We start from the raw sequence: 27150 nt of genomic DNA on the forward strand, positions 1-27150 counted from the left end.
TCCACTCTCCATTTTAGGCCTCAAATCTAAATCTACAATTAATGAGAAAAGGAAGGGACTCCTATGGGGCTATTCAGACCATCTGTAGCAGAAGTCAAATTGCTGCCCTATTTTAGGGCAGCAACTTCAGAAGATTCCCATTTTTCCCCATTGCTACATATAAGTTAGGGAGCCTGCTCACCTGTCTAAAATTTGATGTAGCTGCATATAAATTGGCAAGTAGTATTAAAGTTTCTTTCTAAAAGACCAATAAAGTGTAGGTATGCACTTTATAGGCATGAAATAATAAAAACCACCACATCACTTTTACTCTATGGTATTTATTTGAAATTGAACCTAGTCTTGTATGTTCTCTTACTTTCTCCATATTTATGTTTAGATGGCTGAGAATATCAACATATTAACTTATTTTTCCATTTTAAATCTGACATGACATCAATGTTTCACTTTCCTATATAAGCCTTTCCCTGCCCCAACCCCCCCACTCAAACAAAGAAGTGGAATTTGGAAACATAGCATTAGAAATTGCTTCTTGAGTCACTCAGTCTACTTCCCTTTCATAGGCAACCATGAAATCTCTTTTGTAAAGTAATAAAGTCCCATCCTAAAGCCAGTGAGCTTATTTACCCAGTACTCCTATTTTAAGGCTTAAATTAGGATTCCTGATGGTTGGAAGTTTTCTTCTAGTTTACAATCTAAATGTGTTCATACCACATACAGCTTCTTGTCTCTTGACTATCATTACCTTAATCTAAATAACATATTATTTTTATCTCTGAAGGGTTTCTCTCACTTAGGACTTTCTAGACGACTGAAATTCCTCACAAGCCAATTCTCTCATCTCCCCTTGCAATACATATTCTTTATTGCCTTCATCATCCCAAGAGTTCTTTGGAATGTCCTTTCAGCAAAGTAAAAATAATTGCAAAATCTAAATTGGAAGAATGGAAGCCAGGCTCTTTTAATCTGTCTGAAAAAAACAGAGGCTACACCAGTCGTGCTGCCAACCTGTAGAGTTTTAGAAGGATGGATTTTCACAGCAGTGGCAGCTATCATTTGTGTGATATTTTTACCTTTAGAAGGAAAGCTGCTGTACAAAAAACTATATAAGGAATTTACTTATCAGGCAACCCTGGTAATGAAAAAACATTTTCAATAGAACTGAATGAAGATCCTAATTTATCTCTGCTTGTTGTACAATGTGCAGATTTACATTACTTGACAGAGAACTTAATCTGAGAGTTATATTTTTCTGGGCTAGTAAGGACTACACTGAAGTACTGCTCCTACCTGCTTAGTATGAACTTATAAACCTGAATTTACTGATAGCAGGTGCCTAAAGTTGATGCATCTGAACAGCCACATTAATTCCATAGCAAAAGATCTATAGGTATCAAAAGTTATGTTATAACCTCTATAAAATCATCATTGTACGGTAGTAAAGTCTACAATTATTTCATCAAGTTATTATTAGTTCTGTTTAGCTTAAATTGAAATGCTTATATATGTGTATATATAAAAAGACATTTATATGTTTAAATAAAGTAATTAAGAGTATTTTATTTTGTCTTAAAATAAAAATAGACTTAGAACATTACAGGAACAAAAGGATTTTAATGGGGTTGCTGTTGATTTACAAGTTATTGCCTCATAATCGATAAGAACCAGGAAAAATGAGAGTGCTGATAATAAGAGATGAGAAGCATTTTCATATCCACACCCACAAGGTTTTAAAATCTTCAAATGGATGAAATCAGAGCATTTAAAACCTAAAATCTACATTTGCACTTTGTTTTTAAAAGTGCCAGTCACTCTGGATATTTCTTTTTTTTCTGCACTTGATTGGCAAATCGAGGTCTCTGGGGGTGCCAGTTCATGACTACACCAGCTATTCTTAGCAGTGACTATTGCTCTGCATCAGTTCCTAGATATTTTCAGTCAAAATGGCATTTCAATTCAAACAGCTCCTAAAACCATACAGCCTTCTTTTATTTAATAAATACTGTCCCAGCCAGCTTTATGAAGTCTGGTTAGCTTTGCAGCCCAGGTCTCAGTGGTGCTGAGTCAGTGAGATCATTTTCAGCACCTGAGCCTCTGTAAACCCCTTTTCTTTTTTTCTCTTCTTTTTTTCTTTTTGTCTTTTTCTCTTTTTGTCTTACTGTCTTCCCTTCCCTTCCTTTCTCTTCCCTTGTTCTGGGCTGCCTGTGACCTTTAATGTGGACAGTTTAAAATTTGGGGCTTAAGGGCATTGTGCCATATTTCAGAAATGGAATTCTTACCAGCATCACACAGGTCTAGCAGCGCTGTACACAGTATTGCCTAAATATTTTTAGAAGCTGAATGCCTTAGACAATTATGTTTTTTTCTGAAAATGTATTTTTAAGGTCGAAGCTATTTTCATTATTTAATAGCAAGCATTTTAAATATGGAAAAACTTGAATTAATTAAATTGAACATTAAATACACTGAACATATGGTTTTGGAAAATTAGTGGAAAATGAGGGCGTATCACCAGACAATAAACAAATAATAAATATCAATTTAGGTATTTTCATTTAAAAAAACCCCCACAAAGCCCATCTGCTGAGTACCACAAGTTACCTGTTGCTCTCTTCATATTGTTCTTTTCATTGTCAGTCATGTAATAGATATTATCCTGGTTTGAAGCTTGATAACTGACTTGAAGAGAGTGGGAAGGACTTAATTTTTAACAAAAGTTGCAGGTGGCAAGTGACTTAGAAAAGATGACAGTTGACTGAAAAAAAAAAAAAAAAAAAAAAAAAGAAAAAATTAGCTGCCTACTCTTTACCCAAATACATGCTCTTTGGAGCAGCTGGAACTTAAAATTTTGACACTGAAGCATGCAGCTTGCTTTGCCTTATGCTATATCATCACATCCAGCAGTATTAACAGCACACATCAAGCAGAGGTTCTGCTTCACAGAACATGCAAAACGTTTAGAAGCTGCTGTGCAGCAGCCGTGCTCTAACACAGTAACTGCTGAGAGTGGAGGACTCTCAAAATATTCCTTTTGTGCTGCAATCAGCTTATGGTTTCTCAAGCAGGAAATCGCTTTCAGGGGTGGTGGTTTTTCTGCAGCTAACAGAACCAACGTAGGAATTATTTGATCTTTGCAGATTTTTAACCAGAGAGTTCTGTGTAGGATTAATGGAAAGAGTTAAGTATCTCTGTAGCTACCTGAAAATATCCTGGAATCATAGAATTGTAGAATGATTTTGGTTGGGAGGGAAAATCTCTTAAAGCTCTGCACTAATGGACTGAAAAATTACTGAATTTGTTTATTTCACATTTAGCTGGTTTGTGAGCTTTTATATTTATGAGATTGAAACCAAGTGGAAGAAACAATATGTTTATGCAATAACAGGCTAATAATTTGTTTCCTCTAAGACATGAGCAAGGGAAGTTTTGCTTGTTTGAGGATTGCATGATGTAGTTAGGTTATTTAAAGAAGTATGTGACTGGTAAAGGGAAAAATAACTTGTTTGAAAAGGGGAAGAACAGTCCTACAGCCGTGACTCTGGAACTGGTAGATGTCAGTCTTCCAATCCTGGCAAAATTTCCTCTGAGAACAAGTGCAATTAGTAGTTTGTTTCTGTGGGAAATTTCTCATTTTCACTTTTCCTTTCTGCCAAATACCCCTATCTGAAAAGTGCAGTATTTCTTTATTTTGCTGTACTCTTTTTTTTTTTTTTTTTTTTAAATTTATTATTTTTGAAGGAAACATGGGTTATAAACATTTACTTGACAGAATACAGTACTCACAAGATATTGTGGCAATTTAAGAATAAATTAAAATTGAATGTAGCGTGGGAAGCCAGGATGACATGTAGTGTTTCCACCTTGACAGCTTTTCACTGGAGGTAGCACAGCAAAAGATCTTGACACGTCCTGACACCAGTGTGAATGCCTTCAAGTGGAAGGCAGGTAATATTTTTCTGATGCAGTAAGAACCTAAAGTTATGGGTAGTCATGAGACAAAAAAGCCAGAAGAACTTCTACATTTCCTGGATGACTTCTCATTTTACATGCATTTTTAGGACCAAAAGTAAATAACTAAAAAAAAAAAAAAATTAAAAAACATTAAAATCATACAAGTAACACATAAGTAAAAAGAGCTATATATACAGAGTTAGAATTAGTTTGCCTACTGGAGTAAAGCTGTGGAAAAAGTCCAATATGGCAAATTGGAAAATTTTGGAGATACTTGGAAATGTCATATTAAAAACAGTGCAAAATCCCAGCGATCACAAAGAATGGAGGAAAAATAAGTATACAGGATTAGGTTCTTATTTGTCTGTTTTGTTACCTGTCTCAAGAATCTTTTCTTTTATTTTTTCTTCTGAGTTGCTGCCTTTTCTTAAGTTCTCATTCTCTTTAGTCTCTTTCAGTCATCTTTTACATCTTCTTCTAAAATAATATGGAGTAATAGATGAGCAGACACTTAATTCTAATCCTTTTAAGTAAGCAGGTTTTACTATATGGATTTTCAAGACTGTCTTAATAGGATTGCTGTCTAAAATTGAATATGGTCAGTTTTTGTTTCTCTGAGGTGATGATGAATGATATAACACAGTCAACATCCATAATACAATATGTACATAATAAAGCTAGAAGAATATATGATTAGATCTAATAAAAAATAATAAAAAAAGATTAGCCATGGACCACTTAGCTGTGAAGAGCAGACAATTTCAAAATCCTGCAAGCCCACACAAAGGGACATGGCAGATCCCTGTGTATCAGTGAGGGAAGATGCAGAGCCATGGCTGTGTGGTACCATTCCCAAGTGACAAACCCCATCTCTGAGGCCACACCAGAGATGCCAACACTGCAGAGATCCAGTTCCCATCATCACACACAGAGAGCTGACCTGAGCTTGTCTGCACTCACAATATGCTGAGTCTGTGAAATGGATTAATATCCTCCCACAAGCAGGAGAAATGGAACTATATTTGTAAGAGGTTTCCAGATTGTGGCTTTGTAGGTAACAAGACTGTTCCTAACTGCGTTCACGTATACCCCTCATGAGAGTGAGATGTCAGTGATATTTGTAAAGTAACTTTAATGAAAATAGGAGTAAAAAATGTGACCTCACTACTGCCACCTACAATGTTTGTGTCTGAAAGTTTGTCAGTAGACTATTCACATCTGCAAATGGGTGATACAGGAGTTACACTGTGGTCTCTTAGAAAAGTCCCATGTTCTGGGACTGTTTTTTTCTCCATCATATTCACTAACCAGTCACAACCTGTCAAAATATACTTGGTGTGATGGTTGAACTGTTTGTATAAGCCTATTTAAAGGTTTGTTTTGGCTTTTTTACTGATTTGCTCTTCAATATGAGCTGGACTGAAAACTCATTGGAAGTCTTTGAATTTATTACAAAGGCAGCAGGATCAGGTTGTATAGGAGAAATGTATGTCTAAGTCAGCCAGTGCCTCTATTTCTACCAGTTAGAATTAATGATGCTTTATGAAACAAGAGGTTGAGTGGCTCAGTGGGTGGTTAGTGGAGCTGATTTTCAAGAGACCTGGACTCTATATTTAGCTTAGCAATTGACCATCCCAGACAAGCTACATCATTGATCTGTGCCTTTTCTACCTAATAATAAGTGCTGCTTGTTTATCTGAATGCCAAGCTTTTCCTAACAGGTCTTGTCTCTTAGGACTTACATAACATCTAGCAGAAGGAGGCTAAAATGCTAGCTAAGGTCAGCAGACACGTGTAATATAGAGGTATAACAAAAGAGAAAATAATGAAGTAACACAAATAACAGTGAATATTCTTGTTCATATATAGTGATCCTTCCTACTGAAAAGGTAAAAAAAAAAAAAAAAAAGGTGAATTTCTATACAGAAATTAGATTAAAGCAACTCCAAATATTAAGGAATGGAAAAAGAACTGGTGTTCTAATTAAACAAGCCCACAAAATAATTATCTGCAGTCCTTAAAACATTCCATAGACAGACAGCCTTTTACGGATGGAGGTTTTGGAGGAGCCCAGGACCACACAGCAGGAGAAAGACTGAGTTAGAAACAGGGGACAGATTTCCCATCCCAAGCACTGGAGTATCTTAACAACCCCACAATGAACAACTGGGCAACTGATGAGGGGAAACTGAGGAAGGAGTTTCTGTGTGTGTTCTTCAAAACAAATTTGCATAAAACCACACATCAGGTTGTTGTTCTTAGGCCAGAAAGTACACTTTGATTACAGATACGTACAGCAGAGCCCTCCAGTGACACATATATCACTATGCAGTCTGTGAAACTAAGCACCTCCAGCATGGATATTATCTGTGGATTTTATTTTTTCGAACAGTCTTCTCTATAGGTAGGGTAAAACAGATTGTTTCTGCCTCACTGCACACAGGAAAACCTCATTCCAGAAGAGAAACAGAGAATGGTCTTAAAAAGGAGAATGTGTGGCTTTTGTTCTCTGGTGTATTCCAGTAAAGTTCTGCTTTGAACTGGCAGATGAAATTTAGTTACTGGGTTTTTTGACCATCCTCAACTCTAGCCCTAGACACAGCAGCACAACTCAAGCCTGCATGGAGTTCCTAGAACTCCATACATTCCATTGCAAAATAATCTAATCATCATTGTATCTAGCAATACATTGCATTCATAAATTGTTTAAGTTATAAGGCTGTTGGGAAAGTAGTTTGAGACTGATTTGTAGTGACGAAAAATACTTCATTACATTGAAATCCTATAGCACACTTCAAACATTCTAACAACCAAAGAACACTAACTGTGTAGACATAGCTTTAAGATTAAAAACCTTTTTATGCAAGAAATTAAGTCTTCATCAAGAAAATAACTGCTGAAATCTTAATAACTTCTAATAACAGCCACATTTGAAGAGCAATTTTATAGCATAATGATCCTTGTTGCATAATTTGGACAGGCTTTTTTTTCTCATTTTAATTTCCCATACACAGTTTGCCTGCTTGTCATATAAGAGTTGGGCAGATGCTTTCTTTGAAGCAACTTTAAAGAACCCCACTCAGCTTCCACTCAGGATGAGAAGTATCTTAACTTCATGCTGTTTGATTTTTATATTCTCAAGGCAGCTGCCCAGAAGATGTGCCACAAGGACAGGCATTTTTTTCCCCTCTGCTTTACCTTATATCAAAGGTTGTCTGAAATAAAGAAATTACTTCCTTACTCTAAACCTTCCTCCAGTAATGATCTGACAGGCTTCCTCAAAATAGGCCTATAAGGACAGGGGAAACTATAAAATAGAGTTTTGGATTCTTGTTTTATTATCAGTGTAGCTGGAGGAGTTTGTACCCATTTTTATACAATTGCAACTGGTACAGCATTTGCCAGCAAATGCAATTTTCACTTTCTTGTCCCCAAGATCACCTCCTACTCCCATTAGAAAAACTGTCTAACCATCAGTTTTTATCCTTAGCACATAAATTGTTGGATTGTGATATACATGAGATCAGAGTAGACAATTTAAGAGTAATTTCTGACTTTAAACTCTATGATAATATAGGAAAACTACTGCATTAATATTAGCAAACAAACAAATAAATGAGGCATTTTGCCTCTGAGTCACTACTTTCAAAACATGGTAACAAATTGCTAAGGCCACAATGCAAAGCTAAGATCTTGTCTTTCTGGAATACTTTTGTCAAGTTCTGTGAGATGATGCTCAGTGTCTCATCTAACTTTGGCCATGGGGTCTGCCCAAATCAATGCCTTTGTAATTTCAATTGACTGAGGATTTCAGCAGGTGAGCTCAGTCCTATTTATAGTTTGTGAAGCACTTCTCATCTTAAGTACTTTATAAATAGGGAGTAATAGGAGAGGAATCTTTTCTTTCCCTGTACAGAACTATGCCAGTCTGAGGACCAGTCTTTTATTTCCCCCCAAGGATGTTTTATTCACCCTTAATTCAGTATTAATATGTTGTGTCTGTAATGCATTCTCAGCTTGATTACTTCACCATTAATCAAAACCATATTTCTCCAGAAAATAAATTTGGGGTTGTGTGGCAAGGTTTTGGTAGCAGGGAGGCTACAGGGGTGGATTCCGTGAGAAGCTGCCGGAAGCTTCCCCTGTGTCCCACAGCCAGCCAGCTCCAAGCCAGACCCACTGCTGGCAGCACTTCTGGGATAACATATTTTAAAAGGGGAGGAAAAAGTGAACAATTGGAACTGGGGAGAGGAGTAAGAATATGTGAGAGCAAGGTCAGGGAGGAAGGAGGAGGTGCTCCAGGCACCAAAGCAGAGATTCCCTTGCAGCCCATGGTGAAGACCATGGTGAGGCAGGGGCTGCATCTGCAGCCCATGGAGGGTAACAGTGGAGCAGGGATCTGGCTTCAGCCCCTGGAGGATCCCATGCCAGAGCAGGTGGATGCCAGCAGTAGGCTGTGACACTAAAGCTGGCTTCTGGCAGGACCTGTGAGCCTGTGGAGAAGAGGAACTCGTGCTTGGAGCAGGTTTTCTGGCAGGACATATGACCCCCTGAGGGAACCATGCTGGAGCAATCTATTCCTGAGGGACTGCAGCCTGTGGAAAGGAGAAACTTGTGGAAAACTGCAGCCTAGGGGAAGGTCTCACATTGGAGAAGTTTGTGAGAAAAGGACTATCTCCTGTGGGAGACTCCATGCTGGAGTAAGGGAAGAGTATGAGGAGGAGGAGGAGCAGCAGTGAGGATGTGTGGTGGGCTGATCCCAATCCCCATCCCCCTGTACCACTCAGGGGAAGGAGGAACAGAAACCCTGAGTGAAGGGTGGAATGGGGTGAAGGGGTTTTAAGATGTGGTTTTATTTCTTACTCCCTTTTCTGATTTGTTTGCTAATAATTAATTTTCCTGAGCTGTGTCTGTTTTGTCCATGATGGTAATTGGTGAGTGATCTCTCCTTGTCCTTATCTCAACCCCTGAGCCTTTCATATTTTCTCTTCCCTGCCCATCTGAGCTGGAGAGTGATAGAGCAGCTTCATGGCCACCTGGCATAGAATCATAGAATTGGCTGGGTTGGAAGGGACCTCAGAGATCATCAAGTCCAACCCTTGATCCACTCCCGCTGCAGTTACCAGACCATGGCACTGAGTGCCACATTCAGTCTCTTTTTAAATATCTCCAGGGATGGAGAATCCACCACTTCCCGGGGCAGCCCATTCTAATGTCTGATCACCCTCTCAGTAAAGAAATTCTTTCTAATCTACCAGGGCAACTCATCACAAACCCATGGTGCCTTTGGTTCATTTTTCCAGCTAACTAGGTGACTGGATTTCAGTCACGATTCTACAACTATTACTTATTCACAAGTAATTTTTCTGCCTTGGCCGCTACTTGTAAATAAACCAGATGTGTTTAAACAGTCACCAAAAGTGTATTAAAATATTTGATAAATGCTTTTGACAAAATAACTAGCCATAATGTGGCTTTACATATATTCTGCAAAATGGAAGAACATTTCCTCCATCACTTTTTGGAGAAAAAAAATACAGCACATACTGTCATCATGTGCTTTTTTCTTAAGTAAATACTGAACAGAAAATATTTGACATGGAACGTTGTAAAATATTTATGAGAGCACAGCTCCCTCTTGTGTAATTCATTATTACTACAGAAAACTGTTGTCTGGAGATAGGTTAAACTAAATCCTATGATACCTATTTTTTTATTCCTTTACCTTTACTTTCCTCATCAGTGATACTTTATGTTTGGGAATTTTGTATTTTCATATAATTTAAAAGCCAGGACAAATAATAATACAGTCAGGCTGCACTAAAACTGCATTTAGAGGGATATTACTTTTGCTCAGTAACAGGATTTTGATGTCTGTAATGGAAATCCCGTGGTTTTACTTAAGAAAATTTATGCATATTCTTCTATTTATTGCCTCTGCTAGTTTGTGGGTTTTCTTTATTTCCTCATAACTTTCTAGGATTCTTTAGTTTATCTTTTGATGACTTTTGGAGAAACTTAACTGTTTTTATTCTCTAGTTTTTGTGTCCACAGGTGTTAAGAGCACCATAATGTGGCTGTTATTATTGTTCTGTCTGAGCTTTGTAGTATGCTCCTTCTCTGAAGTAAGGCAATAAGTACCAGAACACATATAAAGGAAAAGCTGGATAGCTTATTTTTGCTGTAGCAGATTTCTGACTCTACACAGTAAGGCTGAATTTAATGAATTTGACTATTATTAACACTTGAAGCCTTTGAAATAGAAACTTTAAAAAAACAAAACAAAACACAGGTCTTCCTTTAATATAGTGCAAAACCTCAAATGACTCTTTTGGGGAAGGAGTATGAGAACACAGCATAGTGCAGCACAGCAAAAGCAAATCTTGAAAGTACAAACCCCGTGGTAATGCTTTAACCGGCACTTAAATTTTTCAGTCGGGGTTTTGTCCAGAAGAAATGATGGATGTATTTTAGATGGATCTGCAGAGGGCAAAGCTGGTGCAGAAAGTCACAGCACTGGATGGAGCACAGGGGAAGCTCCTCAGGCTGGTTTATTCCAGCACACGGCACCGTTGCATTCAGCTCGGTTTGGCACCGTCTGCTCCTTCCTCCTTGAAGAATTCGGTTTATTCACAAAACTACGGTGATTCCCAAGTTTAAATTTACCTTCAACCAACCAACCGACCTAGTATTTATTTTCAGGTAAAGAACCCACCAAACCAACCCCAAACTTTGCCCTGAGCCTGGCTGGGGGTGAGGGGGAGGCAATGCGGAGCAGTGAGCGGTTGAGGACGCCAGTGCCCACACTCTGCCCGCTGGCTCACGCCATCTCACACTGCCCAGAGACCGGGCAGCCCGACAGCGCCCGGAAACCGGCCCAGAACTGCTCGGCAACCGGGCCAGAACCAGCCCAGAGCCCCCCAGCAGCTGCCGCCGCCCCCTCAGCCGCTACCGCACCGCGACAGCAGCGGCTCAGCGGGAGGACCCTTAGGTATTCTGCGCGATCGCCTGATGGCTGAACGCGGGGCCGTGGGAGCCGAGGGAGACCGTGAAGCGGCTCATAAAGCAGGCGCCGCCGGGGCAGCCGCCGGTGGCCGTTGGGCGGCCGGGTCCTGATTTCGAATGGCAAGCGGCCCAATCAGAGGCGCGGCGGGGCCGGGCGCTGGGTTTGAGCCAGGCGGTAACGGCGGCGCGGGAGCGGAGCGGCCCTGAGACCGGCCTGGTGCTGACTCCGGTCCGGTGGCGGGGGGGGGTAAGAGGGAGGATGGTCTCAATGGCGCTGAGCAGGGTCTGAGGGGAGGCGGGGGTAGGGAGCGAGGGGTGCAGGGACGCGGCGGGGGTGCCGGTATGGCGGAGCAGAGGCGACGGCTGGTGCGGCTGGCGGTGCTGGAGGAGCTCCGCGCCTCTTACGGGATTAAGGTGAAGAGCGGGAGCTGCCTGGGGGCGGCGAAGCAGCCGGGAGCGGCGGCCACGGAGGTAAGGGGGGAGGAGGGAAGGTAACGCTGCTGACGGAGGGCACCCGATCCCCGGGCCGGATAGTGGCGGGGAGGGGCGGGCAAGGAGGGGGAGCACGGCGGCTGCCGGTGAGGGGACAAAGCGCGGGGATCCCGGAGTTGGTCTGCAGGCCCTGGGCAAGCCCGGTGACCGCCGAGTCTCGTCGGTGCCCTTCCCGTAACGCTGTCGCTTGTACCGCGCCCTGGCAGGCGTCGCCCTCCCGCGGGGGGAAACGTCCGAGTCCCTGCAGTGGGGAAAGTGGGGTTTTACCCCTGAGCACAGGGAGCTCCGGTCCTTGCCCCCGGTACAGCCGTGAGGGATGGTTTAGTGACGCCAAATTCCCCCCGGCCCTTTAAGACCTGGGTGTTGCAAGGGAGACCGGCTTGTGAAAGGCAGGGTTCCTCTTTTCCTTCATGCAGTCTGATAACATCTCAGGCACCCATGTTTCAAATGTACTGATTCGTGCCTCTGGTCTGGTTTTGACTTTGCTTACTGCAAACCACATTAACTGTGGTTAATGTCACTAGCTGTGAAATTTGAAGCATGGTCATTGTATTATGTTTTGGGATAAATAGTATATTTTTTCTGTAAGTTTTATGTCTTATATTTTGCCTTATTTTTTTATTGATTTTTGTTGTTGTTCGAAAGGCTTTATTTTTGGGGTTTGTAAGTATGAGAAACAACGATGGGGTTTTTTATACAAACAGACTTGACCTTAATTTTCTTGTGCTCTGAGGAATGAAATCTTTATCTTAAATATCCCCTTTGAGCTTGTTGAAGGAAAAAGAAGTGTGTTTTCTGTGTAAGGACTCTAATTTAAAATTCAGGGGTTTTAGCAGATGTTGGTTGATACAGCGTTGAAATCCATGTCAGAATATTGACCATCTGGTGGAATCTAATTTGTATAGCATGGAAGTAACCACTGTGAGACCTAAGCAAGATCTCTGTGCAGCTGATACTCAGAATTAAGTCCTGGAAGGCTGTTTCTATTGCTGAGAAGATATTGCAAAATCCTGCAGTAACCTTTAGTCAATATAAGGCAAAGAAGTTGCAAAAAGAGATGCATGGGTTGGGTTATTTGGAAGGGGAGAGAGGAGGGGTAAAGGTAGAATAGTCTCTTCCCCCTTGTCAGTGTCAACCACATTGATCAAGATGTTTTGTTGAGGTTTTTTATTGGAAGGGGAGGTTAATCAGAGCTGTGAATATGTGTGTGTGTGTGTTGTAATAAAATGTCTTGCAAAGTTGAATGCTGAACTGAAATTCTCTGTTATGTAAACTTGTAAATACAGGAAAGCATTATATCTTGGAGTTAATTTTCTTTTCCTTGTTTTTTAGTAACAACCTGAAATTCAAATGGCAAACATGTTTTCCTTCTTTTTCCTTATCATGTTCTGCTTGTTTGCTGTTGCACAGGTAGCCCAAGATGGCCTAATGGATTAGTTATTGATTAACTATTTCCCAACATGGTCAGCACTTCAAATTTCAAGTATAAGGAAAGAGAGTTTGCATTCATCTCTGATAACAACAAGCTGAGATTGATACCAATCCTTTTCTGGCTGGGAGAGAGGCATGTTCTGTAAATACAGAAAAGACACGGGCCAAAGAAATAAAAATATAAGTTGTTACACTGAAGTGTGGGCTTTTCTGACTCAGTAAAACCTATGCCTAACCTGAGATAAACATTAAAAAATACCCACTGTAGGTGAGCGCATCAGTAGTAAAAATTGTTTTTTAATATGTAACAGTTTCTTAAGTGCAAATGCTGAATAGGACAGTTCAGAACAGTTTTTGAGACTGTTCTGTTGAGTATAATGCTCCCTGAAATGCCAATCTTGAATGCCTCAGGTGAAGAAAAAAAAGACTTTAAAAAGTAACTGTCAGGTTTTTTGCATTGATATTTTAAAAGAAAAATAGGGTTTAGCCAATTAAGAAAAGTTAGGGTGAGATTTCAGAACAGTGTTAAATACCCTTGTAGGAAAACTCACTCCTTGCAAAATGAGCTGCATAAAACCTTTCTATTCTTTCACAGTTATCTAGGGTGTTACCTGTAAATAGGACAGGCTCAGGTATCTAGAGATGATAGTGCTGTCCCTGACAATACCTCTTATCTGTCTTAACTACCCTTCTGTTTGTACTTAGTGAAATATGTGCATTTCTGTAATGTGTAGTTGGTAATGTTTTTCAACCTTTTAATAACATCCATTGTATTTTATATTCTAGGGTAAAATCTTTGGAATATCTTTTCATGCTTTACCACAATCACTTGTGCCAGAATATGGTTATATTCCAAGGTAAATTAATACCTCATATTTAGATTTACACTTACTTTGCTCTCTGTATGGAATGGAAATCTTGTCAGGAGAGGGGACATAATATTTATTCCAGGCCTGCTAAAGCTTTACTGGGGGATACAAGAATAGTTGCAGTTAGAGGTGGAGGAAAACAGAAGTTGGATGGGGAATTCAGATCCACAGCTATCGTTCAGCTGTATTTCTTTATACTTGTAACTGGGGAAGATTATACGGTAACTTTTTTTCTCCAGAAAATCTTTCTTTTGAATGTCAGAAGTATCTCGTTGTTCTCTCCTCAGCTTTCTTGTTGATACTTGTGAATATTTAGAAGAACATGTTCATACTGAGGGACTCTTCAGGAAGTCTGGATCTCTTGTTCGTTTAAAAGCTTTAAAGGTATTCTCTGAAGCCTCTTTCTGCGTGTTTTATTTTTTCGACTCTTTTCAATCATATTCAAGTTTTAATTTTCACAGTAGGCTGATAACATTACCTGCTTTAGAAGTAAGAGGAGATCTAGTCCAGAAACTCTGAACCTTCAGCCTTTCTTTTTCTGGGAAATTTTTGGTTTCCTAGATGGTGAGAATACACCTGTGACTGAACAAACTTGTAAGCAGTTACACACACTGGATACCATGAAGCTCTTTGTTTAGCAGTGTTCTCCCAGAAAGATGCAAACCTGGGAAACCTGTAAATTAAGACGTGGTCTGACAAGGTTGTGTTTCTGCAAATACTTTAGTTAGGTAGAACATGACAAGGCTAAAAATAAAATGGGGAAGATATAACAGTCTTTTCTGATACGAGCTAGAGGATTAATGCCTGAACTTGGATATCTGATAATATGCTGAAAACCTCAAGTCATGTTTTTTATGAATAATTTTAGAGTAAACTGGATCAAGGTGAAAACTGCCTTTCTGCTGCACTGCCATGTGATGTTGCAGGGCTTCTTAAACAGTTCTTCAGAGAGCTACCGGAACCCATCCTTCCACCTCACTTGCAAGAAGGCTTTTTCAAAGCTCAGCAGCTAGGAAATGAGAAGAAAACTGCAACTCTGTTACTGTCGTGTTTGATGGCTGACAGAACTATTGAAGCTTTGAGATACTTTTTCAATTTTTTAAGAACTGTGTCCCTAAGGTGAGTGTAAAGAGAGAGCTTGTAAACAGCTGGTTCCTTTAGAGCTTTCTCTTTCCAGGAAGTTGCTGTAACTTTCTGTGGGTGGTTTGTGACTTTAAACTTTCTTATCTGTGGTCATTCACTAGAACCCAGTCCTAGTCTTTTTTTTTCATAAGTTCAAAGTGTTTTCTTTAAGAATCCTTTTTTTCTGGAGATTTGACTTTGTTCCCCTCTGGCATAGCTGTGTTCCTCATTCTTTGTCAAGCAAAATGAGTGACTGATAAAATTAACATTATCTAACTGATATCTTTCTTTTCCTGTGACTGACTGGGATCTACAGCCTCATGATTTCAATAGCATAATCATGGGGTTACCTAACCTTGGGTGCACATTAATCTTGATACGTGAGCATGTAAGTGAGTGACTCCACATACAGTTTTTTCCATCTGCATTTGTCTTATTTGTTTTTTTGTCCCTCTGCTGCTTATGTTTTGATAATTTGTGCAAAAATATATATATTGTTTTAAGGTCCAGTGAAAACAGAATGGATAGCAGTAATCTGGCAGTGATTTTTGCTCCTAACCTTTTGCACTCATATGAAAATGAAAAGATGTCAACCAATACAGAAAAGAAAATTCGCTTGCAAGCTGCTGTTGTGCAGACACTTATTGACCATGCAGCAGAAATTGGTAAGATGATACATTTTTACCAAAATGTTTTGTTGCACATACTTGCATACAGCTTTTCTTTTCAAAATTTTAAATAACCTCAAAAAATATTTCTCAACTAATTTAGGACAAGTACCAGAATTTATCTTGGAAAAGATCCCTGCGATGTTAGGTGTTGATGCCTTTCAATCTACTCCCTCACTGTGGGGCCCTGAAGACAGTGAAAATGAATCTCCCAGTGAATGCAAAAAGAGGAGGCACCGAAGTGTTGGGGGTAGGTATGTTGGGTGAAAGTTTCAGCAACTAAAATAGAATTACTGTGAGACCTCGGGTATGCAGATCCTAACTACTGCTTCCACAAACAAAATAGATGCCTTTGAAATCTGTTGAGTTTGATTTTCAAACTCTATGTAAGACTTCAGTAACCACATCACTTTACTATTTGTTTAGTCCATGAGTTTATTCTAGTGAGCCTCTTGTCTACCAAGTAGGCTATTTTGCTTGTGTTTAGATTTGTGGAGCCAGATTAATGTTCCAGCTGCTTGAAGAGTCCATTTTCAGATCCTGTTGCAGAACACTGATAAAGTATTTTTTGCTGGTTTTGAAATTACACTTGGACATTCAAAGATATTGCATAGTTTGATAAGTCAGGTCATTAGAAGGTAAGGATATAAATGGCATATGTGTGTGTTTTGAAGTGTAACTTTGATTTCATTGGTTACTATGATATCCTGCATCTGGTTGGTTGGTTTTTTGTTGTTTGGATTTTTTTTTCAGTTTAGTTATTTAATAGAATTGGGTTTTTTCCAAATATGGAATGTTCTCTCTTGTTCTGTATCCTCTTTGAGGAGATGTACTGTGAAATATATATGCTTGTCTTGATTCAAATTCACTGTAACACTTGCCTTGTATGTTTTGCTATAAAAATACGTGTATATAGTTTGCTCATGTACCCGAAATATTAAGCCTGACAGCAATTTACACTAAAGCTTTGTTTTAGTATGTGTTTAGTCAAGGCCTAGGTTTCTGTGTAATACACTTTTTCCACTCTGAAGAAGGAAGATTGTCCTGGAATTGCAAAATGATAAATTTTTGTGAATGTTAAAATTTTCAGGAGAAACTGTTTGGATTTGTTAATTCTATGCAATAGGTTCTGGCAGTAGGCAGCTTCTAATCTTTCTTCAGATGCAGTAAACCATACTATTACTATACTTTAAAAACTCATCTTTGAATACAGAAAAAAACTACATATTATTTACCAGGTATAAAAGGTATACAGGTATTTACCAGGATAGAGGAAGTACAGCAGCTTTGTACTTTGCTAAACTTTGCTGAGAATACAGTTGTTAGTTACAGTAGTGCTTAAAAATGCTTCCATTTCACACTTTTAAAATCAGAAAAAAGCAGTCAAACTTCATGCATATACTCTGCTGTGTTTAATTTTGCCTTTAAAAAAACAAAACAAAGAACACTCCAAAACAAAAAATGCATACCTCACTGAAAAGTTGAACATTATTTATTTTTCAAGACCCAAATTTCATGCTTTTTTCTTGGACCTAACCTCAAAGATTTAAGAGCTTTTCATCTTCAAGACAACAACCCAATAAAATGAGAGTCTTCTTTGGATAACTTCTAGATTTGTATACAAGAAATCACAAGGCATATGTTCTTATAATGACCCACTGAATTACCTACATGTAACTTTTGTTTTCTGTTCATGTTTATTTTTGTAATTCTTAAAAGAAATATAAAAAAACTATTGTGAAAACAACAAAAGCAGTATGTTGGTGAGAAGATCTGGACTATAGATTTCTTTATGTAAAACAACCATTTAAACTCATCTGCTTTATTTCTCTCTGAAAGAATACCATTTAATCTTGAGTTTAAAATAGAGCAAGACAGACTTCATATTTAAATTTGTTTGCTTGGTGTGTCTTGCATTTCAGATATTGTTAGTGGAGCATTGAATAAACTTAAATCTAACAGAACACCCTCCACTACACCTCAACAAGACAGAAGTGGTAGGTATTGGTATATTTGCAATAAATAAAGCCCATGCAGTATCTTCTAGGTTTGTCAACTATATTCCACAAATTTCTTTAACCAATGAACTAGAACTTAAGTTATTTAGTTTCCACTGTTTATAACTTGGAATATAGTTACATATTTATTGAGGATACTGCATTTATTATAGTTCTCAGAGCAGCAGCAGGCTGTGCAGTTCCAGGTTTAGACAGCTGGCCTTGCGCTTCTTATCTAATGCAACACAAAGGCTTCAGTGCACTAATGTGCAGCATTTTATCAGCTGGGGAATTAACTTGCCAGAACTGAAGTTCTTTCACCTTTACTCTGTCTCTTATCTTATGGAAGATGGCTATACCTTTTTTTTAATTTGTGGTTTTGGATTTTCCTTTCTGGTACTCATGTGAAAAATCAACATAAAACCTTCCAAAACCCTAAGCTTGGCTGATTGCTTTGCCTGTTCAAAATGCATGCACTTTGGCTAAGCTTTTACAACAGGGTTTTGTTTTGTTGGTTGTGTTTGGTGGGTTGTTTTTTGTTTGTTTTTTTGTTTGTTGTTGGGGGTTTTGTTTGTTTTTTTTAAAAAAAAGATGACACAAAACTCCACAAAAATACTGTTTATTTTCTAGTCCATGCTCAACCTTTAAATCTGTTATTGCAATTTGGTGTTTGCAGTTTCAGTCCTTTCATCAGTGACTCCAGTGGTCCTTACTCCAAGTACCAAGCGTAAGCTTCCAACTGATTGCTCTCAGGGCTTGTCCAGCAAGAAGAGACGATCTTTTAAGCATAGTTTTGCTTTTGAGTTATTACCAAGTAACATTTTTAGCAGCAACTCAACACCAGCATCAGGTACATTGCCTTCTTTTTCTTCCTTGCTGCCAGAAGTGATTGTTTATGGTTTTTAGTTCATTATTATTTTGTTCTTGTTAGGCATTCATTGATAATCTTGTTTCTAACAGTGCTCCATGCACTACTTTCCTGTCTTAGTCCTTTTGCATGGATTGAGCAAAAACAAAATTCTTTTTCTTGTTTTTTGTTGTATTAATCTCACAAATCTCTAGTCCTGATGTGTGTTTCTTTTTCAGTCCCTCTGTGTCACCTATGTTATACTCACATTTCTGGTTCAGCACATAAGTCCATGAAAATGCCTGTGCTTCCAACCTTCTGAAATTTGTGACTGCCTTCTGTCTTTTAAATACTTAAAATAACTGGTCTTAGCTCTATGTGAAATATAATTGTTGTTATTTTTAATGTTCCTTTGTGAATCCAATCTTATTTTCTCTAGATGCTAAATAATCTCAGAATTCCTTAGAAAAAGTTTTGCTATTGTTTGGCAATGCTTTAAAACTGCTCTATTCTACTGCAATGATTCTGATGGTCAAGCTCTTCTGCAAACCCAATTTTATTTTTGTTTAGTTCGTTAGTGTACTGCCAAATGAATCTAGAGTAAAAAGAAACTTCTATATTGGCTATGCTTGTTTTGCCTGAACATCAATTTTAATTTTTTTCCCAACTGAGTGGTATAAACATCTTAATTTTATTTATTATATTACTTCATGCTCATCACAAAATTCTTGTTTCTGTGGATAAGTAAACTAAAGTAATGACATTTTCTTGAGATAGTAATAATTCATCTGTTTTGTATAAATATTAATATAATAGCAACTATTTTATTTATTGTTGCTTTAGCTGTTCTGGCTAGGTATGTAAAGAAGCACGCTGCAAATCATATAAGGACTGTATTTAATTTGTCTTATTGGGCTCTTAAATTTGAGGAACTGATCTGATGATAACTGTGGAAACTTAATTCAGGTAGTGACAGCAGTAGCATGCAGTTAATTGCAATCCAGCCACTTCTATGGGTGCTACAAGCAACAGCTTCATTTAACATTAGGTTATAAATTGCTCAGGTTGGAAAAGACCTGTAAGGTCATCCAGTCTGACCTTTAACTGAACTCTACTAACCTAGCTAAACTGGCAGCCCACTGTTAAACCATGTCCCTAAGCACTTTAAACATCATCTTTAAACACATTCAGGGATGGTGACCACCACATCCCTGAGCAGCCCATTCCAATGCTTTAACCCTTTCTGTACATAATTTTTTCCTAACATCCACTCTAAACCACCCCTGGTGCAACTTGAAGCCATTTCCCCTTGTCCGATCACTAGTTACTAGTAAGAAGAGACCAACGCCCCCCCTTACTACAGCCTCCTTTCAGATAGTTGTAGAGAGCAATAAGGTTTCCCCTCAGCCTCTCTCTTTCAGACTAAACCCCAGACTCCTCACTGGATTTATTGCTCTTCTCTGGATGCACTCCAAGCAACTCCATGTCCTTATTGTAGTGAGGGACCCAAAACTGAACACAGTACTCGAGGTGCAGCTTCACTAATGCTGAGTACAGGGAGGTGATCACTTCCCTATGCCTGCTGGCCACACTGTTTCTGATACAGGCCAGGATGCCCTTACCCTTCCTGGCCACCTGGGCACACTGCTCACTCATTCAGCCAGCTGTCAGTCAAGGCCTCCTGGTCCCTTTCTGAGAGGCAGCTTTCCAGCCACTCTTTCCCAAGCATGTAACATTGCATGGAACTGCTGTGGCCCAAGTGCAGGACCCAACACTTACTCATGTTGAAACTTGTACAGCTGGCCTCAGCCAGGGCCTTCTGTAGAGCCTTTCTACCCTGGGGCAGATCAACATTCCCCCCCGACTTAATCTTGTCTGTAAACTTACCAAGGGTGCACTCTACACCATCATTGAAGTAATTGATAAAGATATTGAACAGGAGTGGCCCTAGTACTGACCCCTGGCAAACACCACTTATGACCAGCTGCCACCTGGATTGACCTCTATTCATCATTTCTCTTTGTGCCCTGCCCTCCAGCCAGTGTTTGACCCAGCAGAGCATATGCCCACCCAAGCCTTGGGCAGCCAATTTTTTTCATGAGGGTGTTGTGGGGAGCAGTGTCAAAGGCTTTTACTCAAGTCCAGGTAGACAGCATCCACAGCCCTTCCCTCATCCAACAGTCAGGTCACCTTGTTGTAGATTAGTTTCACCAAGCAGGAGCTTCCTTTCATGAATGCATGCTGTCTGGATCTGACTGCCTGCTTGTCCTGCATGTGTTGTGTGATGGCTCTCTGTTCAATGACCTTTTCCTGGCACTGAGGTCAGACTGGCAGATCTGTAGTTCCTCACATTTTCCTTCTACTGGGACATCCCCTGATCTCCGGGACTGCAAATACATCATGGACAGTGGCATGGTCAGCACATCTGCTAACTCCCTCAGCACGCAGTGGTGTAACTCATCTGGCCCCATAGATTTATGTGTATCTAAGTAAAGTAGCAGGTCACTAACCATTTCCTCTTGGATTATGGATGTTTTATTCTGTTCTTCATAATAAAGTGGAAGTCAAAGTGATTTCAAGACAGGAGTCCACAAAATAAACTGATCTGTACTGTTTAAGAACTATCCTCCATTGTATTAAATGTTATGTCTTTATCTGAAACAATGTGACTATTTTAAAATAATGTAAATATGATTTTGTTTCTGTAGTTCATTTTGAAGCAAGCCCTTGTGAGTCTCTTGAGTCATCACAAGTCTCACTGTCTCCTGCAACTATTGGTGAAATTCATCTCTCTAGTACAGGGAACAGAAGAAGTAAAAGACATGCAAGCAAAAAATTATACAGGTAATTTGCTTTTGGTCTTAAGAAACTAAAGATAAATTGGAAAGATATGTTTAGGCCCTCCACCCCTTGAAGTTCTCTTTTTTTAATGTTTAAAACAAACCAGTTTCATTTTGTAATAATCTTAAAATCACCAGATCTTCCCATGTGGCAAAATGGAGCTAAAAAAAAAAAAATAAGGTCTGGTATAGTAGCCTCCTGTATCTATTACAAAAGCTTGGCAACAGGAGGAGTGGTACTAGAGGAAATAACCATAAATATCAAAATGTTTTCATTACCCTCCTGAAGAGTTTGTGTCACTTCTTCCTGTCTCTCCTCCCAGGGCTGAATCAGGAAGGACAGGTTGTTTTTCCCCAAAGATCAGCCGAAAAGAAATGGTTCGGAGGTCGTTACGCTTGAAGTTTGGGTTGGGGAAAAGCAACAGAGAAATGGTAAGTATTCTGCTTCTAACCCAGTTTTCTTGCTACTCTGCAAATTTTAATGTTTGGGCACTGCTTTTCAGTAGCAGGAAGGACTTACCTGGTAATAGAGGGATCACAGCATAACTGGGCCTTCTATCAAGTGCAAGAATCTGTGGGTCTATATTCATAGCTGTAACTGATCAGCTTGTTCAGGGTTCAGCTGGGAGGGGTCACAGCTGGGGCAAGAGACCCAAATTGACCGAAGAAATATTCCATGCCATATAATATCATGCTCTGCAATAAAATTTAGTTGGGGGAGTTTTTGCAAAGTAGCCACTCCTCAGGAGCTGACTGGGCATCTGTCTATCCTTTGTGAGCGATTGCTTTTGCATCACTTGTAGGTTTGGGGTTAGTTTTGGTTGGTTGGTTGGTTTTTTCTTTTGCCCCACTTTGCCTTACCAGTTCTCTCCCTCATCCTTCAAAGAAGTGGAGTGAGTGAGCAAGTGTCTGGATGGGAGCTTACCTGCCAGCTGGGGTCAACCTACCATACTTGTGATCAGTAGGCCTCACAGTTACTGAAATTCTGGTATTGCAGAGCCTACACACAGATTCACCATGTTCAGAGTGTGGTTAAACTTACTGCAGGTGGATTGCTCCCTACCTAGGTCTACAGAGGATCAAGGGAAGATGAAGTATGGCCAAGGAAAGGCTACTATGGCTGATGTGCATAGCTTTTTCCTGGAGGTTCCTCTTTAAATTGGATTCCAAATGACAAATTTATATGAGAGTAATTAACACCTTTTGTTTGTTCAAGAATATTGTAACGGGATGTGCAGTTGGTAATAGATCTGAAAATATTGGAAGACGTCTTGCGAGTCAACAAGGCTTGGAAAACAGAACTGAATGTGTGAGAAGAGATGTACTCTTCAGCCCATATGTCAGTGAAAAATTCCCTAAGAAAGGTAAATATTTAACAGAGTACATTAGATGTGGAAAACTTTGCTTTTATAAAGGTATAAGAGCAATTCCATTAAAGTGCTTCTATTTAGAGCAAAAGTTAGCTGAGTGCTAGAAGCTCCTGGGGAAAAAAAAAACAGTTTAGGACTGGCTCCTTGTGTTTCTAGTGTACTTAAGTAGTTCTTCTTTGTTAGCTAAGCAAGATGAGATACATCGGTTCTTAATGTAACAACCTTTTCCCACATCTCTAAAATTTATGGGAGTAATGGCATCTTTAAATTAAGTACCACTTTGATCACTGAAAACACAAGATTTTTTTTCTTAAACACTGTGATATTTATTTTAAGGTTCAAAGAATGCGATCAACTCAGAAGAAAACTTGCTGACTCCAAAATGTCATGATAAAGTAGCCTACCGAATGTCCTGGAATAGTCCTGCTGTTACAGATTCTCAGGCACCCAGCAGCAATGAGGGAGTTCTTCCAGGAAACCCTGAAACAGGAATTGGTTCTTCAGAATCTGTTTTCATCTTTGGAAAGCCACCAGTTGTTTCATCTGAATTCAAATCCACAACTGTAAGCAAACAAGACAACAACTTAGAACTGCTTTGTGAAGAGGAAAGTAATTCAGCTGCAGAAACATTGTTGAAAGTTAAGCAGGCCTTCTCTGCATCTGGAAGTAATCTTCACAATTTGATAGGTGATACAAAATCTTCCTTCTCAGATGTAGCAGGTGAAACATTAAATGAAACTTCATGTCTGAAAGGGCTCAGTCCAGAGAAAGAACTGTTAGTTGAAGATTCTGGAAATCTAGCAAATGCAAAATCCATAGAGCCATCACACCAATCTAATCAATCTCACGTGACTGATAAACAGCAAGCAAAAAAAGTTGAAGTTTCATGTTTGGAAAAAAGAAACTTCAAAACTTCTATTGAGATTCAACTTCAGGTCCAGAAACCAGATATAAAAAATGTAACAGAACTTCCTGTGTCCCAAGTACAGGCCAGGGAGGACAAGCAGACTGTTGTGAACAGTTCGTCAAAAGGTGACTTAAACAAATCAGATTCTTTCGGAAGAAAAGAAGAGTCAATACACAGGCAAACAGGTGAAAACTGTGTGGTAAACTGCTGTAACTTGGAAGAAGATACTGTTAAACCTTCTGTGGCAGGACAGCTTCCTACTTCTCAGATGCCTAAATCCCAAATTGAAGTCAGCAACCGATTCTTGCAAGCTGAAAATTCAGATAAAACTTTAACTAAAACATCAACTGTTTCTGACCATGGAAAGGTTTCTGACCACATACAATGGTTCAACAAGCTTTCATTAAATGAACAAAGTTCTGCAAGCAAAACTAAATCACCTCTGAAGTTTCAACGTACCCCGGTTAGGCAGTCTGTAAGAAGGATGAATTCCTTACTGGAAGCTAACAGGCGATCTGTGAGCTCTCAGCTGCTTCAAGCAACTGATGTTGGGTCACCACTTGTTAAATCTTTGAGCTATGATTCTGCATTATTCTCCTGCTCAGAAAAGACCTCAAAGAATTTCGTGGCTTTGCCACTCAGGAGTGAAAGTAGGTATGACCAAGCTACTGTGTCTCATGAGAAGCTGACATCCATATCATCTTGCAGGCGTTTAAACCCATCAGACAAGCCTGATGCTTCTGTCAGAACTGCTGCAGTCAGTGAACTGAAAGCGACGGCTCATCCGTCCAAGTCTGTTCTAGAAGATCTGACCAATCATGAAACAGCAAAACCCAGTTTAAAAGTTAATGATAATACAAGTATTCCAAGTGTTGTCCCAGAAAAATCTACAGTCACAAGAAGTGCTCCAGGAAAAGAAAGAGTTCGTTACAGAGGCTCTCCAAAGAATCCAATATCTAAAGTGAAACTGCTCCCCACTGCAAAACCAGTAGACTTGTAAGATCACATATGGTGATATAGCAATCATATGTAACCAAACCTCAGTGAAATCTAAATTTGTATGACTGTTTTTTAGCTCTAAATATTTGTATTTTTTTATTTGTTTTTTTAATTGTAGAAGTCCATGACTTGTGCAAATAATTTGCTTTATGTTGAGTTTTCCTTCATTTACTGAAATTTTTGTAAATGCTAGTCAGTTCATCAAAATGAATTTGACTTCTAGAACAGAAGTAATCTGTTTTTACAAATGATTGCATTAGATCTCCTATGTTATTATCTTGATATCTAAAAAACAAAAAAACATGCTGCATCTCCCTAAATAATTTTTGCAGTACTTAGACTAAGTACCAAGTTTTTAAAAAATTTCAGACATTTTAAACAAAATTAACAGACTTGAAAGAAAATGATGCTGAGTATTGATAGTTAAATTTATTTACTTAGTTTTAAATGTATTGTAGCACTACTTTGATATTTAAGTTGGACCTTATACCAGCTCTACTTCTTTTGAGACAATGCTTTTCTATTTCTATTGGAGTAAATTTAGAGCATATTTTCCATATGGATAGGTTAAAAAATGATATTTTTTCATGTGTGCACACACACTAGAGTATTATTAGAACACAGGAAAAACTAAATGTGCAGTTTATTCAATAAGTGAAAAGTCTTAAGCTTAATCTGGCAATGTGATGGGTACCAAGTATTTTCACTTGTGAGCAGTGAAATGTTTTGTCTTGATATGAGATGGTCTTAACTTATTTTTAGAGCAATAGAATAGTGTTAACTAGGTGGTGCAGAAGCAGATCTTAGATGCTGATAATGTTGCAAGAGACGAATGTAAGAAGCCATAGTCTGTTAAAAGTGGATTTGCACAAGCAAATGTTTACATCTTTTGGAATTAAAACTGTTTGTCTGTCATCAGTTGTAGTGTTATTTAAGAGTACACACTTGAAACTGTTCATTAGCTTTCTGTATATGCAAATTGCTTCTTGGCAAAATGTAAGAGCTGAAAGCACTGGATACTTTTGGTTTTAATAAAACCATTGGTTTTGTCCCTTTCTGAGCCTGTTTTTCTACAATGACTTTGAAAGTCAGGTTATCCTGTCATATGCAGACTGTGGACATCAAAAGTGAGTAAGTCTGAAAATACCAAAGTCAGAAGTGATTCTGTTCTGACTCCATTCTGTTCATCTTGGATACACGTTGGTGATTCTCATAACTAACAGAAGGCACTCTGCAACAAAATTTAGCAGGAGTAGACTTTTTAAACTTCTGAAGTGGTCTGTTAAGGAACAAGATAGTTCTGCATGCTTTCTGTTCTCCCCCCCACCCTTCCCTTTCTTCCCCACACAGCCCCCAATTTACAAGCTGAGTTGGTTCAGCTCAGTGATCTGGTGGAAACTGCCTGTACCATCAGGCCAGCTGAGCTGCCTCGCTCTATTGCTACATTATTGTGGAGATTTAACAGTAGTGATACAGCTAGGGGAAGATATTAACAGGATTTCTTGGTATTGTCTATAGGTATTGGAAGCTTAAGTGTCACCTTCTAAAGAGGCCAGCATTAACAGCTCACCACCATCCAGAGCAGAAGCTCCATCTCCCTCTGCTCAGCTCCGTGCTCTCACCCTTTGCCTTTCACTGCTGCTGGCAGTAGGCTGAACAAAATCACCAGAGCTGCATGTTTTGTGTCATCATGAGGCTCAGCAAAGCCACTGCCTGCTGTAATAGTTAATGCAAAGAGGTAGGACATGGAAGAAAAAGGGCAGAAGGAGAAAAAGGGAATGTCATGAGGAAAAAGATCTGACTCCTGCTCTAATAGTGAGCTGTCATATTTTGTGTTTGAAAGATCGAGATTTATTTTTCTTTCTGAGAATACTAAATATTTTGAATTGTAATGTAGCTTGGACAATGTTTTATAGATGGAGCAGTAAACTGTTTTTGATTGTCAGTGCAAGATGGTCTTGAACCACTAAGATATTTCAGAACAGTTGAGGCACACTTCCATTTATGTAAAATCGATGATGGTTTTGGAGGAAGAAAATAGAAACACTAGGTGCCCAGTGGAGGTGCTTAATCCTGCAAATTACCAACACAGGTAGAGTACTAGAAACCAGCAAGAGAGTAATCTACATTTGAAAGTGTAGTTCTTGAATCTGTTAGGGTTTCTGGGGTGTAATCTCTGCTTTTTGGTAGATAAGCTAAAATGAAGCATTTCCCATTCAAGTGAGTAGTAGGGAAGATTTGTTACATAAAGTAACCCTTAGAAATTACTGTTTTGGTAAGTGCCATCAAATGACAGACTGTATTTAGCAAGATAATTTTATAGTTGTCTTTGTGTTAACCTCTGTTATGGGTGATGTGTGTAGCTTTGCTTAACCTGGAGACCTTTACCTGGGAGTGCTTAGAGACGGTTGCTGTGCTATGACCCTCTAGACCTGCAGGTTGGCGGCAGAATCGTTCTGTAAATCGTTGATGTAATTATTCTGGAGGAAAGAAATCACAGCGGGAGAACAGACACAATCCCAGGAATACGTCATGCCTTTATTTCAGTAGCTGTTAATCCCTCAACAACCTTCAGTTTATTTTTAGATCATTGTGTTTAGCTGCAAAGAGAGATCTCGAATCCCCCCTCTCCCAAGCCTTGTGTCACCTCCC

At 39.1% G+C, this 27150-nt stretch overlaps 1 protein-coding gene across 3 annotated transcripts in view; it reads left to right on the forward strand.

Annotated features, from left to right (window-relative positions):
- The first annotated feature begins 11171 nt into the window (after positions 1-11171).
- LOC139796402 (neuroendocrine protein 7B2) overlaps positions 11172-27150 on the forward strand; it is a 44689-nt gene continuing 28710 nt past the window's right edge. The window contains exons 1-12 of one of the 3 annotated variants that reach the window (XM_071744331.1): positions 11172-11427; positions 13666-13736; positions 14036-14132; positions 14617-14867; positions 15375-15535; positions 15642-15788; positions 17461-17535; positions 18212-18385; positions 21091-21226; positions 21546-21654; positions 22439-22586; positions 22929-25553. In XM_071744331.1, the coding sequence (XP_071600432.1) occupies positions 11299-11427; positions 13666-13736; positions 14036-14132; positions 14617-14867; positions 15375-15535; positions 15642-15788; positions 17461-17535; positions 18212-18385; positions 21091-21226; positions 21546-21654; positions 22439-22586; positions 22929-24499 (3069 nt within the window). In that variant the 5' untranslated portion in view covers positions 11172-11298 and the 3' untranslated portion in view covers positions 24500-25553. Of the gene's footprint in view, positions 11428-13665; positions 13737-14035; positions 14133-14616; positions 14868-15374; positions 15536-15641; positions 15789-17460; positions 17536-18211; positions 18386-21090; positions 21227-21545; positions 21655-22438; positions 22587-22928 lie in introns of those variants that run through there. The other 2 variants (XM_071744332.1, XM_071744333.1) reach the window with 2 other exon arrangements.

This window comes from Heliangelus exortis, chromosome 5 (genome assembly GCF_036169615.1).
Source record: "Heliangelus exortis chromosome 5, bHelExo1.hap1, whole genome shotgun sequence".
Lineage (NCBI taxonomy): Eukaryota > Metazoa > Chordata > Aves > Apodiformes > Trochilidae > Heliangelus > Heliangelus exortis.